The 18,782-nt window shown below is 43.9% G+C and overlaps 1 protein-coding gene across 8 annotated transcripts in view; it reads left to right on the top strand.

Moving 5' to 3' along the window:
* Nucleotides 1–18,782, top strand: part of nf1a (neurofibromin 1a) — a 132,194-nt gene that overhangs the window by 16,102 nt on the left and 97,310 nt on the right. For all 8 annotated transcript variants that reach the window (XM_079514833.1, XM_079514835.1, XM_079514840.1 and 5 more), the window contains exons 5-15: nt 625–731; nt 1,107–1,174; nt 2,316–2,391; nt 4,549–4,706; nt 6,173–6,346; nt 9,266–9,394; nt 10,305–10,379; nt 11,203–11,334; nt 12,361–12,498; nt 17,688–17,801; nt 18,187–18,266. In XM_079514833.1, the coding sequence (XP_079370959.1) occupies nt 625–731; nt 1,107–1,174; nt 2,316–2,391; nt 4,549–4,706; nt 6,173–6,346; nt 9,266–9,394; nt 10,305–10,379; nt 11,203–11,334; nt 12,361–12,498; nt 17,688–17,801; nt 18,187–18,266 (1,251 nt within the window). The remainder of the gene's footprint in view (nt 1–624; nt 732–1,106; nt 1,175–2,315; nt 2,392–4,548; nt 4,707–6,172; nt 6,347–9,265; nt 9,395–10,304; nt 10,380–11,202; nt 11,335–12,360; nt 12,499–17,687; nt 17,802–18,186; nt 18,267–18,782) is intronic.

The raw sequence follows: 18,782 nt of genomic DNA on the forward strand, positions 1-18,782 counted from the left end.
GTACCCTCACAAAAAACATGCAGTAATCCTGGTCTCTAAACTACCTCCCCCTGGCCAGCCGGGGTGCCTGATGGAAGGGAAAGGAACTGGTCGGAATAACGTGTTCCTTCCACGTGCTACGTCCGGCCGGGGAAACTCCCCCCTGTCAGGTGAAAAGAAGCAGCTTGGACTCCTCATGCATAGAAGGAAGCATGGGTTCAGCCCGCTGCCTCCCCAGGTTGGCAGAGGAAGTGTAGCGCCCAGGATAACATTAGATAATTGACACTGGGTGCAAAAAAAATGGGTTACAAAATCGTGGGATAAAAATAAATAAATAAATAACCTTTTCATGTCAAGGACCCCCAAATTGACACTAATCAGCCTGCGGACCCCCATTTGAAAATATATGCCAGGGAGCCCCATAAGAGAAGATTCTTACGGCTCTAGCAGAGATTCTCAACCTGTTTAATTTCAAGGACCCCCCCAGTTTGACATGCAGTAAGCTACGGAACCTGTGTTCCCTGTGTCTTGTCCCAGGCTACAGAGAGCTGACCCTGTACTGGTGAACAAAGTTTGTGTGTCTTGTCCCAGGCTACAGGGAGCTGACCCTGTACTGGTGAACAAAGTGTTTGTGTCTTATCCCAGGCTACAGGAGCTGACCGTGTGCTCGGAGGACACAGTGGACGTCCATGACATAGAACTGATGCAGTACATCAACGTGGACTGTGCCAAGCTCAAGAGGTTGCTCCAAGGTCAGCCCTAATGTCCTCGCAACCATTGTTGATGATAATCTATCAAACATTGTAAATTATTTGTGAAATCCCCCACAATATCATCGCAATATCGATATTGAGGTTATTTGGTGAAACGTACGTACTGTGATGTGTAATTGTGTCCATATTACCAAGCCCTAGGTTTGGTCGGCTTTATCTTTTTACTAGTTATTTTCTAGAGGTTAAACTACTGAAGGTGAAATAGTTTTCCCCTTCCTTAAGATGTTACGCTAAAATCCTGTATTTGGGGGGGAGAGGGGGGGGGGGGGGGGGGGGGGGGGGGAATATCGGGCAGAAACTGGAAAATCGGTACCGTATGTCGTATTACCTCCATGGTGTGTCGTTACTTTTCAGAAACCGTAATGAAGTTCAAAGCCCTAAAGAAGCCCGCCCAACTAGCTGTCATCAACAGTTTGGAGAAGGTAATCCTTTCTAACCAGTTTCCACCATTGCATGGAGATGATGGCATTATGTCATGCTTCTAAATGCAAAAATATACAGTTCTGGGAAGGCCATTGCTAGCTGAGCAGTTGTTGCAAATAATAGTCTACATACTTAGCTGAACTTTTAATTAAGTGCTCTGCTGAAAATGCAGCTCAGCTCAGAGCTTTTTAGAAGGCAGATGCTTTGTGTTGTGCTTTGCGGCATCTTCTCTTGTTTGAATGTAAAAAAAGTCACACCTGTGTGAAGTGAGGGGCGCTCTTATCATCGTACATCATCATGACGTAAAATAGACCATATGCCTATTTGCTCAGACACTATGACGTAAAATTCTCCATTCATTGTCAATGGGATTTTTTTGTGTACGACAAAAATGGACACTAAGCCGAATTGCTCAGACACATCCAACTATAAATGCGCCACGTCTCGTGAGGTATTATTAGGTTCCCAAGTTGCATCGTTCCAAAGTAGGCTGGTGGCCGACCGCCACAGGGTCTAGTAGGACGTACATTCTCCATTCATTGTCAATGGGAATTGAATGTTTGTGTAGGACAAAAATACCGATTTGCTCAGACACATAACATGTAAATTCTCCAGTCATTGTCAATGGGAATTTAATGTTTGTAGGACAAAAATACCGATTTGCTCAGACACACATCATGTAAATTCTCCATTCATTGTCAATGGGAATTTAATGTTTGTGTAGGACAAAAATACCGATTTGCTCAGACACATGTCATGTAAATTCTTCAGTCATTGTCAATGGGAATTTAATGTTTGTGTAGGACAAAAATACCGATTTGCTCAGACAGACACATATCATGTAAATTCTCCAGTCATTGTCAATGGGAATTTAATCTTTGTGTAGGACGGACATCTACACTAATTGCTGAATATAGGAGCTAGCGCCCCTCAAAAGAAAGAAGACAAAACCTTAGGGGAGACGCGGCAGGAAAATATCTGGGAAATGTTACGATGTTGCACTTTTATCAGTGGACTTATTCATGTGCGTGCGTGCGTGCGTGCGTGCGTGCGTGCGTGCGTGCGTGCGTGCGTGCGTGCGTGCGTGCGCGCACACAGTAGAGGTCATTGTGACACTAAATGGCGTTTGTTTTTCCTCAGGCGTTTTGGAACTGGGTGGAGAACTACCCAGATGAGTTCACCATGCTCTACCGCAGACCACAGACAGACATGGCAGGTGGGTACACAGACTGAAGGGCGTTCTATTTTTTAAGCCATTACTGCGGTACTAGATGGCAGAGGGGAGAGACACAGAAAGCAGAGGACGGTCGGAGAGAGAGAGGTGGACGTGACAAAGGGTCCCAAGATGGACTCAAACCTGTGAGCTTTGTTGGGGTGCTCTGTGGTGAGCACCCCCCCCCCCCCCAACACACCAGGGCAGTGGTGGCCGAACGGTTTGCGGAGCGGTCTTGTTATCGGAAGGTCGCCAGTTCGAATCCCCGGACCGGCACGTTAAAATTACCACCGCTGAAGTGCCCTTGAGCAAGGCATTGAACCCCTACCATGAAATGTTCTATGAGCAGGGTCTGGCTGTAAACAAGCATCTCGAGCTTAGTCCATTCACCCTGGGTAAACAAAGAACTTTGCTTTGCTTTTACCTCATTTATTGAATGGTTGAAAAACAAGGATTTCTAACGGATCTCTTTTTTCAAAATTCAACGAGACGTTTTGCTTCGAGTCAACATTTCGATACTAGTGGAGTCTTAGAGGAAGGCAACATGAGTTTTGGACTCTGATCCTGTTTATTAGTTTTGGATAATTAGATTTGGCTCCAAAACAAGCTTCCGATTGGATTTGGCTCCAATTAGCGTGGCCTCTCAATGTCTTTGGAAGATTAACCCATTTTGGGCGGGAACCCCTTTTGGTGTTAGCATTATGTTATGCTTTAGCTATTGAAAAATAGCAGATCTACAAGCTCATAGCGCGGCACCGAGTGCCGCGCTATGAACTTGTAGGTCTGCTATTTTTGAAAAATCGAAGAACGACTGACATAGAAACAGCTTTTTCAGAAAACTGTCAGGATGTAGAAGACATTTTTAGAATCTGATCTCAGGTCAAAATGGGTTAAGGTAAAACCTTCCTTCTATAGATGTTTAGATCTGACCTCACTGTGCCCCGTCGGTCATGAAACATTGTCTGGGATAACACGGGGGCGTGCCGGAGAAATCTACCAGAAACCTTGGGTCTCTTGTCTGGTCTCTCACACCTCAGCGTGATTATTACGCAGCTGTAACCTTTAGAGTTAAAGATGTAGTGCCGTGATTTTAGTACTTTTTTCGGTTTTGTATGCGTCTATGGAGTTAACATTACTCTAATACAGGGGTTCTCAACCAGGGGGTCGCGACCCCTCGGGGGGGTCGCCAAATTATTTTGGGGAGTCCCCAGATTTAAAAGAAAAAAAAGTTATCTGGTTAGTTTTATTTATTCATGATGTATTTCCCTATTAACCCATTCTGGGCAGGAACCCCTGTTGGTGTTTTAGCATTATGCTATACTTTAGCTATTGAAAAATAGCAGATCTACAAGCTCGTAGATCTGCTATTTTTGAAAAATCGTGAAAATGTGGCAGAAATCTGTGTATGTATATGCTTCTGGGGCGTCCCTGGAACTACATATTTTCAGATGGGGGTCCGCAGCCAATTACAGATAATTCTGGGGGTCTTTGACATGAAAAAGGTTGAGCACCACTGATATAAAAACATAGGGTTTTTCAGGAAACTGAGAACTTAGAAGAATTTTTTTTAGAATCGTCCCCAGGTCTAAATGGGTTAAGGTTATTGTAGCGGTCAATTTGTATTGAGGGTGGGGCGGGGGGCGGGGCGGGGGGGGGGTCGCAAGACATGGCCAAAGCATTTCCGGGGGTCACCAGCTCTAAGGCCTGATTTAGACTGCGGTCACATCAAGTCAAATCCGATTAATTTTTCTCAAATCCGATCTTTTGGCTCGACGACAATTCACACTACTGTTTGCAAGTGACCATGACCTGGTCACGTCAGCAGCGCTCGGGTCGCGCTGCATGTGACGTTTTTGGATAGTTTGATCCAGTTTGATGACTTGGGTCACATCATCTGGTCGTTGCATTCAGACTGAGACGGATATCTCCTCAGATCGGATTTAAATCAGATTTGAAACCACCTCTGAATGTGACTCAAGTCACATTTGAAAATAAATCGAGTACCTGATGATCATGTTTTAGGGGGGGGGGAGGAGGAGGAGGAGATCAGGGCACTACAGCGAATAACCGTGTGCGTTCGTTATCGCCTGCGTGCGCATGTGCACGTGCATTTGGGCGTGCGTCTCCCGAGTCTGAATCTGTGTGCGTGCGTTCCATCAGAAGCTGCCGAGAAACTGTTTGACCTGGTGGACAGCTTTGCTGAGAGCGCCAAGAGGAAGGCTGCGGTGTGGCCACTGCAGATCATCCTCCTCATCCTCTGTCCAGAGATCACACAGACCATCACCAGGGACACGGTGGAGGAGAGCAAGGCCAACAAGGTACACGCACGCACTGACGCATGCGCGCACACACACACACACACACACACACACACACACACACACACACACACACACACACACACACACATGCTAGGGTCGGGCAATTAATACAAAATACATCAAAACCTATATTTAGAAACCATAATTGAAAAAAAGTAGTTTTTTTGTCATATTTCTGTCTTATATACACTAGTATATCAACAAATTGGCACAACACAATTTAAATATCAATTAAAAAAAAATATATTTTTTAAAACCCATTTAGGATTGAAGGATTTTTGCAAACCTTCAAATATTTATTCAAAAATAACAAATGCTTGTTGCTATATACTGTACATGGCAACAACCCCAAAAGGGGTTCCCATCCTGAAAGCTATAGTTACAAAAAGTGGTTCCCATCCTTAAAGGACAACTTTAGTTTTTTTCAACCAAGGTTCATGTTTTAGGTTGTTATTAGATAAAGTAAAAGATGAGTGTACATTTTCTTTCATTTGCTGCTTTATTTCGTTTTAGGGATTTTAGCTGTTTTTGACAGGGGGGCGGGGGCATTCGAACATGGGGCTAAATATGTATTTTTTTTTACACACTTTTGTGGTGATTTCTTTTTTTATCGTTTACTATAGTCCTAATAAACGCCAGGAAATTACATCTGGCCACAGAATCCATTCAGGATCTACTGAATGTAGCCTACTGGGGGAAGGCTTATACTGTGTGTATAGGCTCAATATGTCAGTTTGTCACATTCAATAGATCCTTTGTGGCCAGATGTAATTTATTGGGGTCTAGTAGGACTATAGTAAATAATAAAAAAATAAATTGCCATAACATTTTGTAAAAAAATACATATTTAGACCCATGCTCACATGCCCCCGCCCCCCTGTCAAAAACTGCTAAAATCCCTAAAACGAAAGAAAGCAGCAAATGAAAGAAAATTAACACTCACCTTTTAGTTTCTCTAATAAAAACCTAAAACATGAACCTTGGTTGAAAAAAACTAAAGTTGTCCTTTAAATAATGAACTCAATCGATTAGTCAAACCACTTAACCCTGTATAACATTAGGCGTGTAACGATACATTTGAACAGAGATACGATACGCATCACGATGACGACGACATGGTTGACGATATGATACATTGACGATATGGGTTAATTCATGGCGATACGATAGGATTCGATGATTTAAACCATGGGTTTTCAACAGGTGGTGGATTTGTTGATTTTTAAAAATGTCCTTCCACTAGTTGAGAAACAGTGAACTGAATGACCTGGTGATCGGTTAAAAACAAATGAAAATGTTATTTCAGAGTTGCAGCTGGTTCTTCTGGAACTGGTAATGTCATCTGAAACGGAGACCACCCAGTGCACACGCACAGTGCACACACGCATGCACGCACGCACACGGACAGTCTTTACGAGCAGAAACATTTAACACGTGCGTCCCCGACTTGTGTCCGTCTCCAGAAACTGTTCCTGGACAGCTTGCGGAAGGCGCTGGCCGGCCAGGGAGGCAGCAAACAGCTGACGGAGAGTGCAGCCATCGCCTGTGTCAAACTGTGTAAAGCTTCCACCTACATCAACTGGGAGGATCACTCTGTCATCTTCCTACTCGTCCAGTCAATCGTCATGGACCTCAAGGTGAGTCTGGCTGTTCCAGGCCTTCTATTACCCACAGTATTTCATGGCTGCAGCTCTTATCTATTACTTTATTAGTGATTATTCTTAGTTCTAACCATACATCTTTTGATAGATCAAATAAATCGGTGCTATTGAACACCCTTTACAACACCCGTTGGGTAAAAAAAATATTGAACCAATGAAAAGTATTATGAAGTGCTTCGGACAAAAACTCTTAACTCCATTCGACTCTCAAACTTGTCTGCTAATGCAGCTAACTCCACCACCTCTGTGTTAATTACGATGAATTAATTACAGAAAAACTATCACGTTAAAAAAAATTAACACATTTTGATCGCACTTTGTTTTTTCACCGAGGAACGTTTCTCACTGGACGAGTTGCACATACCGTTTATGCTGATGCACCAACCAAGCCACAGCAGCGTTAACAACAAACCCCACACGCAGACATGAAGAACCAGATGAGAAGGCGTTGCTTGGCCCAGTTGATGGGACACTTAGATTTAAAAGGCGAACGGATGGAAGCGTGGACAAAAGCACGGTTATGTGCAATAGCAGAGGGAGGGGGTTCCACATGGGAATGACTAACGTTAGCTTTGCGATAGCTGGTTACTAGCTAACGTGGTTACGTTAGCGTTTGTAGTGATTTCGCATACATGTATCACTACACCACAACAAGCCTCCGGTGTACTCGATGTGAAACATGTGGTAAATGGTAAATGGTGCATTTATATAGCGCCTTTATCCAAGGCGCTTTACATAGATTGTGCATCAATTCACCCATTCACACACACACATTCATACACCGATGGCGGCAGAAACCATGCAAGGCACTATTTCTTTTGGGGGTTCAGTGTCTTGCTCAAGGACACTTCGACACTAACTCTGGGGGAGCCCGGGTTTGAACAGGCAACCGTGCGGTTACCATCCAGCCACTCTACCCCTGAGCCACCGCCGCCCCATGTGGAAGCTAACGTTAATCTGGCCCCATATGGAACCTCTCCCTCTGCTATGTAGAGCTACATAGCCGGCGTAGGGGCCATGTGGGGCAACTTGCGTTTGGTTAGGAGTTCAACAATCTGAGAACCCATCGTCAAAACAAAGTAAAAACAGCGCCCTCTTTTCCTTTATTGGTGGAGTCAACATTCTGGAGACTCGAGAGACTAGGAGTTCAAAGACCTATATCCAACACACACTTGACCCAACCCTGTGGAATGCACTCCCCAAAACTCCCCAGTCCCAAGATACTGTAGCTCATTCCACTGATTGTATTGCTTCGTCTTAATGCCCCCCCCGCCCCTAATAGTTTTTTTTATTAGTTTTCTCATGCCCCGGCCCCATGTAAATCACATTTGAGTATTCATATACACTACCTGAATATTCAGGTGTATAGATCGCTAGCCTACCTATAAAATAAAAATAACCTTATGTAGTAACTATTCATTGATTCGCTCGTATATACCAAAATCCATTTGAAAAGAAATGCTAAAAAATGCTTCTCACTGTTCTCAGGTCAAATAATATGCGATTAAAATGTGTTTAATTGAGATTAATTAATTACAAAGCCTGTAATTAGATTTTTTTTAATCGAGTCTCAGCCCTAATATACACACACACACACACACACACACACCTGCGCGATCCACAGCAAACACACATACGAACGCAGCCACGACACGTCACTCCCACAACCATGAGAAGTTGATGTTTAAGCTGTTTGAGCGAAGCAGAAGCTACGTGTGCTAATAAACACAACCTGGCTTAGAACATTGCACGTGTGAATTTGCATGCTAGACTAGTGCCATGAAGATGATATTCAAAGCGCCCTCCCGCTCATTAAAAGCAGTGTCTGTGGACACAGGCTGTAAATGAAAAGTCCTTGCACCTTGCACTGCAGCTGTTCTCTGTCTGGGACTGGCAGTGGGCGGCACTGGGCAGCCTGCAGTAATTCAACACATCATACACAGTTTGATCATCCCATACATACATACACCCATACACCACTGTGGCCGGTTGCCAAGTCTTGCTGGAAAAGGAAATCATCTTGTCCATAAAGCTGGTCAACATACGGAAGTCCCAACGTGCTCTGCCATCTCCTGGTAGATGGCCGTGTTGCCCCCAGTGTGAGGTTTTCACTGTCGGTGATGATTTTGGGTGCAATTTAATTATGTTTGGGAGACAAGAAACACTTTCCTGGGGTTTTTATGTGGGAAATATGTGTTAGATATTTTAGTATTTCAAAGTGTCCATGTACTCCACGATGTCATGAACACTGGGCTCACTTACTTCCTGGACTACATGATGTCTCAGTAAGACAGCCCTCACCCTATCCACAAGGAGGAGCAGTGCACCAAAGAATTGTGGGAATTGTAGTCCGGGAAGGAAGTGAGCCGCAGTGTCCATGACATCATGGACACTTTGAAATACTAAAATATTTAAAAACACATATTGCCCACATAAAAACCCCAGGAACGTGTTTCTTGTCTCCCAAACATCATTAAAATAAGATCTGGTTGCAAAAGGGGTGAAGTGAAGGTATATTCAGTGATTTCACTTAATTAAAATATCACTTCTTTTTTTGTTTTGTTGTGATATTCCTCCCTACTATAGAGTGTGCTGACCATATAAGGAGTTCCTCCCTGTCCCCAGTTAACACCTGGGGTCAAAAAAAGCTTAGGTTTCATTTTGGCTAGGTGGCTTGGCTATTTTTCAATAGCTAAAGCATAACATAATGCTAACACCAAAAGGGGTTCCCGCCCAGAATGGGTTAAGTAATAAAGTACAAGTAATACTTTTCAGCCGATGTGCTAGAAGCACACGTTTTGCAACAACTGTATATTTTAATTATGTTTGGAGAGCAACATGAACATGAAGCGTATTGAGTTGACATGAGTCTCTTTTCCTTCCCTCTTCCTCCAGACGTTGCTGTTCAACCCAGCCAAGCCCTTCTGGCGGGGGACAGGCAGTCAGAACGCCGACGTGGACCTCATGATGGACTGTTTTGTCTCCTGCTTCCGCATCAATCCGCACAACAACCAGCACTTTAAGGTACGTTCACACAAATTGGAGAGGCAGGAATTATTGCGAATTTAGTGAGCCATTACTATGTAAACCAGCAGAACATGTCTGTCAGCGCACGCATGCACGCACGCACGCACGCACGCACGCACGCACGCACGCACGCACACACAGTAGAAAACTTAAAAAAAAAAAAAGAAAATAAATTGGGGCGACTGGCTCAGGAGGTAGAGCAGGTCGTCCAATGATCCATGGGTCGGCGGTTCGAATCCCGGCTCCTCCTGTCTACATGTGTCCTTGGGCAAGACACTGAACTCCAAATTGCTCCCGATGTGCTGGTTGGTACCTTGCATGGCTTCCGCCGCAATCGGTGTATGAATGGGTGAATGTAATGCACAATCTATGTAAAGCGCCTTGGATAAAGGCGCTATATAATTTTTATAGTCTTTGGTATGACCCGGCCAGGGATCGAACCCAAAATGTTTCAAACTGAAACTCTAAATGTTTTTAAGAAATCCTGGGTCAGGATTTAGAAGGCGTGTTTAGAGTCGGCCTCGGGTCTAAATGGGACAAGGTAAGGTTTAGGGGTCCATGTCCCCTCTCTTGATAAGAGAAAAAAATAATCTTTATGGAGGGCTAATGAAAGTTACTGGTATGGTATGTGCGATGTGAACAAAAACTGCTAAATCCATTGGACCCTCAAACTGGCTGCAAAAGCAGCTAACTCCACTACCTCTCCCCCTCTCATACAATATATTATAGTCACAATACCAACTTTGATGAGGCAGTATTACATTGTTTTAAAAAGGCAAGAGTTTCTTCATTTCCTGGGGGGGAAAACAAAACCTTTTGGAGTTAGGTGGTTTCTCCCCCTGACATTGAGATATTGTAATTATAAAAAAGGACTAATGGGTTTTGTTTCCCCTGTCTCCCCCTGCAGGTCTGTTTGGCCGCCTCCTCTCCTTCAATCTTTCACTTTGTCCTCGTCAACTCCTTGCACAGAATCATCACCAATGTAAGTAATCTGTACCCTGTGGCATAATCTGTATAATGCTGTACTGTATATGCACTGGATGTATGGGCGAGCATACCGTATGCGTACATTATGTACAGACATACTGTGATAGTATACTTCATATGGGAATAATCTGTACAAGTACAGTATACTGTCTAGGGCAGGGGTGGGCAACTTTGACGATGGAGAGGGCCACTATATTTCCACACTCACTACCTAGGGCCATATATTACTGTCGTAGCAAAAATAGCCGATCTACAAGCTCAAAACGCGTCGCGCTGCGACACATTTTGAGCTTGTAGATCGGCTATTTTTGCTATATTCGAATTGAAATATTGAATTATTTTTTGCTATTTTTGAATTGGAATCCTGAAAATTAATGTAATTTCAAACTATACTTGTGTTGAGCAATTGAGCTACTAATTTAGACTGAAGTAATTACAGTGGGTCATGTTTGCATGTTGTGGAATTTTAATGGCTGAAACCAATATTATATCAGTATTCTGACATTAACCTGAGGGCCACATTAAGTGAAGGTGGGGGCCGCATGTGGCCCCCGGGCCGCCGGTTGCCCACCCCTGGTCTAGGGGCATACTCTGTACAAGTGTGTGTGTATGTGTATATGTATCTCTCTCTCTCTCTCTCTCTCTCTGTACACTTGTACAGGTATGCGTTATATGGGCTTAATATGTACGTGTATTCTGTGTACGGTATACTTACGTGGTCTGTACAGATATATTATTATTACCAGGCAACTTGAATGAATTGTGTGTGTGTGTGTGTGTGTGTGTGTGTGTGTGTGTGCTCTCTCTCTCTCTCCCAGTCCCATCTGGACTGGTGGCCTAAGATTGATGCAGTATACAGCTACTCTGGAGAGCTGCGCTTCATGTTCTCGGACACCCTCAACCGGGTCATCCAAGGACTCAACACACATGCCCCTCTACGCGGGACGCCGGTATGACAAAAATAAATCACATGTCACGCACGACACACCTCAGTAGTATCCACACAAGAGCTTTTACTGACACACCTCAGTAGTATCCACACAAGAGCTTTTACTTTACACCCGTTGACAAGAAGTTCACAGTTTGAGACCTAGGGGGCAGCAGTTCATGTGTGAAACACATAAACATGAACCGCTGTTTGTTTTGACCTCGGTTAGTTTTTCACAGCTAGAAAGACCTCTGTGATATTATGCTGTGTTCATTGGACATTGCCCCCCCGTTGACTCAACCAATTGTGCTGCAGCTGACCCTCTCTCTTCTCATTAGTGGGGGGTCCATCAACCAGTTTTAACCCATTTAGACCTGAGGCCGATTTTTATCGGTTTCTAAATCCTGACAGTTTTCTGAAAAACCTATTTTTCTATGTCAGTGGTGCTCCACCTCTTTCATGTCAAGGACCCCCAGAATTAGCTGTATTTGGCCGCGGACCCGCATCTGAAAATATGTTGTTCCAGGGACCCCCCAAGCAAAGATTTGAGTTAAAAACTTTCACTCTGAAAGATTTGTAGCACAAATTCAAAGATTTGTGCCACAATTTCACGATTTTTCAAAAAATAGCAGATCTACAAGCTTGTAGCGTGGCACTCGGTGCCGAGCTATGAGCTTGTAGATCTGCTATTTTTAAATAGCTAAAGTAGAACATAATGCTTAAAACACAAAGGGTGGGTCTAGGGGGTCTAGTTTATTTTGCTAGCTTTAGTTATAATAATCATTTCTTCTTCTGTTTTCTACATGAATATAACCACATTATAAAATGTAATGGGAGATAAATGCTACAATTTGTAAAAATGGCAAAATATGACTCCTAACGTTGAAGTGGGACTCATAAAATGTCCGTGGGACTCATAAAATGTCCCTGGGACTCGTCTAAAAGACCATCCCGGGACTCATTACATTGAAAACCTATTTACATCACTGCACATACATAATGACCTCAGCCATATCAACAAAATGGTGCTGTTTTCTGCTCCCAACAGAGTCTCACCTTCAAGGAGAAGATGACGACCAGCCTTAAGTTCAAAGAGAAAGGCGCAGAGCTGGACACACGAAGTTACAAGTGCCTCCTCCTCGCCTTGGTCAAGCTCATCCATGCAGACCCCAAGCTCATGCTGCATGTGAGTAGGGCCGAAACCCATCGATTGTTCAAATTGCTCAAGATAGTTGGTTGGTTATCTTGTAATTCGGTTTAGTGTTGTCTCATGTGAACATTTCTGCCTATTATGCTAACGCAAACAACCAAATTGTGCATGCTCGTCTTTGTTGCATAAGATTTAAAATGTTCTGGCTAAACATATTATTTAGCAATTTCAATTTCTCACTGTGTTTGGGTTCAGATAATTTGTAATGAGCATTTACTATATATATTATTTTATTGTCTCCACCAGGCCGAAGGCATGGGGAGAGAGTATGTTTTGCACTCCGTCCGTGTGTGTGTGTGTCCGTCCGTCCTTCCGTCCGTCCGTTATCAGCTAATCTCCGGCACCGTTGGCCCGATCCATGCCAAACTTTGCACACACACTCCCTGGATGCCAACGACGAACCTCTGCCCCAAATATTCCTCAACGGCCTGTTATAGCGCCACCATGAGGCCGATTTAGGCAAAACACATTTCTGTAGATAACTCGTACACATTTTATCCATACATCACACAATTCGGTATACACTATCTCCATAGTCATGTGATCAACACAGATCTGCACAATTTCCCATCTTCTATCCTGATTGGCTAAGATTGGCTTCCAAAGCTCACATGATTGGTCCGTTTCGAACAAAATGCACAAACACAGTGTCCAATTTCCATGAAATTATACACGCACATTTCCACTAGGCCGAGGACGACATGCCACTATTTTTCCCCCAAATCAGCCTCACGGTGGCGCTATAACAGGCCAATTCCTGTTTTTACCTATAACTGCATCGACAACTTATGTATGTGCACTCCCTAGAGGCCATGGAAAAACATTTTCCCTGCATCCCTCCACATCTGCCGGTTATAGCGCCACCATGAGGCCGATTTCTGCAAAACACATTGTTTATGTTAGTCGCACAGATTTCAACCAAATCTCACGCAAATCGGTACACATGATCTCTGTAGTCATGTGATCAAGACGAGCCTGTTGGATTTCTCAGATTCTACACTGATTAGCTAAGATTGCCTTCCAAAGTTTTCAGGAGTAGCCCGTTTTGTACAAAATGCTGCACATGTCCTGCTCATCCAGAATTCTATCCTCAGAGATGCTATGAGTGATCTGGCTCTGCATTTCCTCAACAAAATGAAGAAATTTGTTTTAAGAAACAAACAAACAAAAAAACATGTTTATATTACTCCTAAACATTTTGCCAAACATCACACACACACTCCTATTCTCCTGGTGGAGACCTGTGCCCAGAAGGGCACTTTTTCTAGTTGGCTTATGTTTTATTATATTATGTAGATTACTCTGCTAATCAAAAAACTTAACTGACTAATTAATTAATTAATGAATTAATACTAAATTAAACTGCCATCACACATCATTTCAAAACACTGTTGATGGCCTACAAGGCAACTAAGGGCATGGTATCCCACATACCTTCAAGAACAACCCTTCCCACTCTCTTGAATCAGCCAACACAGGAATGCTGTCTGAGCCTTCCATAAAACACACCCGGACAACCGTTATGGAAAAGAATAATATTTCCGCCAAGGGTGAAGGATAGACAAACTTTAATTAAGATCCTAATCATCACAGCAGGGCCCAAGCAGGCTTGCTAGACCACAGCTGCCAAGTCCTGTCTCCTCCCATGCCCCACGACCAGGCAACCGCACTACCCGAGGTGTCGTTTCAGATGCTACTCAAAGAAGTTTTCCTTGAATGTCATGGACTGAGAGACATTACAACAAAGATGGTTAGGTTCAGAAGGAGAAGAGTAGAATTGTTTGAACTCAACTGTTGACTGACAGCAGCAAGGGTCTGTGTCATGACCCCCGGTTGTGAAGTGAAGTATAATATGCAGTTACGCACAGTAGGCATTCTATCAATTCTATAACACAATCTCTTCTCCGCTATGGCTCCCAAACAGTGGAATAAAACTCCCCATTGCATTCAGAATTGTAGCCTCACTCTCAATTTATTGCCATTGTCTGAAGACTGACCTAAGCAGTCTCCAGCTCACCCCTAGCTCTTCACTCCCCTTGTATCTCGTCTTGATGCTAGTTTACTATGAAGACTGACCTATGCAGTCTCCAGCTCACCCCTAGCACTTCACTCCCCTTGTATCTCTTCTTGATGCTAGTTTACTATGAAGACTGACCTATGCAGTCTCCAGCTCACCCCTAGCACTTCACTCCCCTTGTATCTCGTCTTGATGCTAGTTTACTATGAAGACTGACCTATGCAGTCTCCAGCTCACCCCTAGCACTTCACTCCCCTTGTATCTCTTCTTGATGCTAGTTTACTATGAAGACTGACCTATGCAGTCTCCAGCTCACCCCTAGCACTTCACTCCCCTTGTATCTCTTCTTGATGCTAGTTTACTATGAAGACTGACCTATGCAGTCTCCAGCTCACCCCTAGCACTTCACTCCCCTTGTATCTCTTCTTGATGCTAGTTTACTATGAAGACTGACCTATGCAGTCTCCAGCTCACCCCTAGCTCTTCACTCCCCTTGTATCTCTTCTTGATGCTAGTTTACTATGAAGACTGACCTATGCAGTCTCCAGCTCACCCCTAGCACTTCACTCCCCTTGTATCTCTTCTTGATGCTAGTTTACTATGAAGACTGACCTATGCAGTCTCCAGCTCACCCCTAGCACTTCACTCCCCTTGTATCTCTTCTTGATGCTAGTTTACTATGAAGACTGACCTATGCAGTCTCCAGCTCACCCCTAGCACTTCACTCCCCTTGTATCTCTTCTTGATGCTAGTTTACTATGAAGACTGACCTATGCAGTCTCCAGCTCACCCCTAGCACTTCACTCCCCTTGTATCTCTTCTTGATGCTAGTTTACTATGAAGACTGACCTATGCAGTCTCCAGCTCACCCCTAGCACTTCACTCCCCTTGTATCTCTTCTTGATGCTAGTTTACTATGAAGACTGACCTATGCAGTCTCCAGCTCACCCCTAGCACTTCACTCCCCTTGTATCTCGTCTTGATGCTAGTTTACTATGAAGACTGACCTATGCAGTCTCCAGCTCACCCCTAGCACTTCACTCCCCTTGTATCTCTTCTTGATGCTAGTTTACTATGAAGACTGACCTATGCAGTCTCCAGCTCACCCCTAGCACTTCACTCCCCTTGTATCTCTTCTTGATGCTAGTTTACTATGAAGACTGACCTATGCAGTCTCCAGCTCACCCCTAGCACTTCACTCCCCTTGTATCTCGTCTTGATGCTAGTTTACTATGAAGACTGACCTATGCAGTCTCCAGCTCACCCCTAGCACTTCACTCCCCTTGTATCTCTTCTTGATGCTAGTTTACTATGAAGACTGACCTATGCAGTCTCCAGCTCACCCCTAGCACTTCACTCCCCTTGTATCTCTTCTTGATGCTAGTTTACTATGAAGACTGACCTATGCAGTCTCCAGCTCACCCCTAGCACTTCACTCCCCTTGTATCTCTTCTTGATGCTAGTTTACTATGAAGACTGACCTATGCAGTCTCCAGCTCACCCCTAGCACTTCACTCCCCTTGTATCTCTTCTTGATGCTAGTTTACTATGAAGACTGACCTATGCAGTCTCCAGCTCACCCCTAGCACTTCACTCCCCTTGTATCTCGTCTTGATGCTAGTTTACTATGAAGACTGACCTATGCAGTCTCCAGCTCACCCCTAGCACTTCACTCCCCTTGTATCTCTTCTTGATGCTAGTTTACTATGAAGACTGACCTATGCAGTCTCCAGCTCACCCCTAGCACTTCACTCCCCTTGTATCTCTTCTTGATGCTAGTTTACTATGAAGACTGACCTATGCAGTCTCCAGCTCACCCCTAGCACTTCACTCCCCTTGTATCTCTTCTTGATGCTAGTTTACTATGAAGACTGACCTATGCAGTCTCCAGCTCACCCCTAGCACTTCACTCCCCTTGTATCTCTTCTTGATGCTAGTTTACTATGAAGACTGACCTATGCAGTCTCCAGCTCACCCCTAGCTCTTCACTCCCCTATGCAGTCTCCAGCTCACCCCTAGCACTTCACTCCCCTTGTATCTCGTCTTGATGCTAGTTTACTATTGTATCTTGGTCACTTGTTCTCATGTTTTGTTGCTTAGAATTAAGCAATAAGCCACGAGAGGTCTCAGGTTACCGGGTATTTTACAATGGCTGGGGGCGTACCTCCCAGCCATTGTAAAATACCCGGTAAGCTGGGGCCTTGAGTGTCTTATTGCTTTTCTAAAACGGTTACAAACATATAGCAATATTAACCTAATAAAACTATTTAATTCACAAAAGTAGCTACGCTTTGCGCCACCAGAGCGAGCCACATCACTTCCTTGTTGTGCTCAGCAAGTAGGCTATGTGACGGGAGAATAGCGCTTGATGTCTTTACGGGGCTGCCTGGAGCCACACATTCACTGTCAGATGAGCCGGGCGGTGCTTAGACGCCCGCACGGCATGGGTTTGTAAGGCAATCAAGCGCTCCCCTTCCCCAGTACAGCTACAGAGATGCGTAATCAGCTGCAAATGATATAAAGTGATTGAAGGTGTGGGTTATCGGTGAAATTTACACCGGTCACGTGACGGTAACCAGCCAATCAGAATTAAGTATCAGTATCAACCGTTTTAGAATCGTTTTTTTCCTCGACTGCGAATGTTAAGAATGTGATTTAGACATATGCTAGGATCATTGTTTCAGTCTTTATTTTGTTGACTAAGACTAAAATACTTTTTCAGAAGACTAAATTGGACTAAGACTTAATTGTGTGTTATTCAAAAGACTAAATCAATATTCTGAAAAAATCATACATCATCATCCATCATCTCATTCCGGCCAATCACAATTTGCGTCCTCACTTTTGTCTTCAATGTTTGTGCTACACAATGTTTGTGTTTTACACAAACCCTCAAAGCTGGACAAAAATGAACACTGCATGGTTTCCCTGGTATCCAGGTTTCTTCAAGGCAATACTTTGTCCTCTGCACTCTGTCTTATTTATTTGACTATTTACCTTAGCAGTGTTTCAATAGTACAGTAAGTCGCTCTGGATGAGAAAGTGACTGCTTAAATGCATACATTGTAATGGTTGTTCACCTCTCTGGCTGCCAAATCTTGCTATGTTTTTGCTAAATGTTGTTTTGCTATGTCTATCGCTGTGTTAGAATCCAGTGAAGCAGGCCCCAGAGATCCAGAGCAGTGCAGCAGAGCTCATCACAGGCCTGGTACAGCTGGTTCCTCTGGCCAACTCAGCCCAGCTGTCCCAGGAGGCCATGGAGGTGAGACTTCCTCATTTCTTCAATGCATTTTTTGTTATACCTCATGTTGAATAGGGATGGGGCATTTACATGGAAGGATAGACCTTTATTGACATTTCAGGTCCCGCAACGGCAGTAATTTATTATGATATATTTCAAAGGTGAATGAAAATGGAAACGTTAGCTAAGAAGTCTGATCAAGGCTGACCATTCGTAAATTAATTGATTACAGAGCGATCTTTGATGCTGAAACCAAATCGTTCTGAAATCGGAGCAGAGTCTCGGGCCGTATTCATTAATGCACCCTTGGTTTTACATCTCTAATTTCTTATGCATGAAATAATCTTCACCTGTAACTAGCATGTAACTTTTTATCCTTTCGTTGTGTCGTGTCCTGTGTCTCCAGGCACTCTTAGTCCTCCACCAACCAGAGACCATCGAGCTGTGGAACCCTGACGGTCCCATTGAGACCTTCTGGGACATCAGGTACTTAATCATCCTCACTCCTGTCCCAGGCAGCGTCTCTCATGCATGTACTACAACAACAGCGACATCCAGCACTGACATCAGACTAACCCCTTTTGGTGTTTTAAGCATTATGTTATAATTTAGCTATTGAAAAAGCTAGCAGATCTACAAGCTCGTAGCTTTTAGATCTGCTATTTTTGAAAGATCGTGAAAATGTGCCGCAAATCTTTGAATATATTCTTTCAGAGGGTCCCTGAAACAACATATTTTCAGATTGGGGTCCGCGGCCAAATGCAGATAATTCTGGGGGTCCTTGACATGAAATAGTTTGAGAACCACTGACAGAAACTTTGGACACCACTTGCGCCGCCGGGTTCTAACTTGGGACAACCAGCACTAGTTTGAGCTATCTTATACTACCTCTAGGCCACTGCCAACCCAAATAAATTATAATTGAAAATAACATAAATAACTAGAAACGTGCGCTCCTTGGAGTGCAGATATCTGTCAGGTCCGGGTTGCCTACCCAGGCCT

This window comes from Electrona antarctica, assembly GCF_951216825.1.
Source record: "Electrona antarctica genome assembly, chromosome: 11".
Classification (NCBI taxonomy): Eukaryota; Metazoa; Chordata; class Actinopteri; order Myctophiformes; family Myctophidae; genus Electrona; species Electrona antarctica.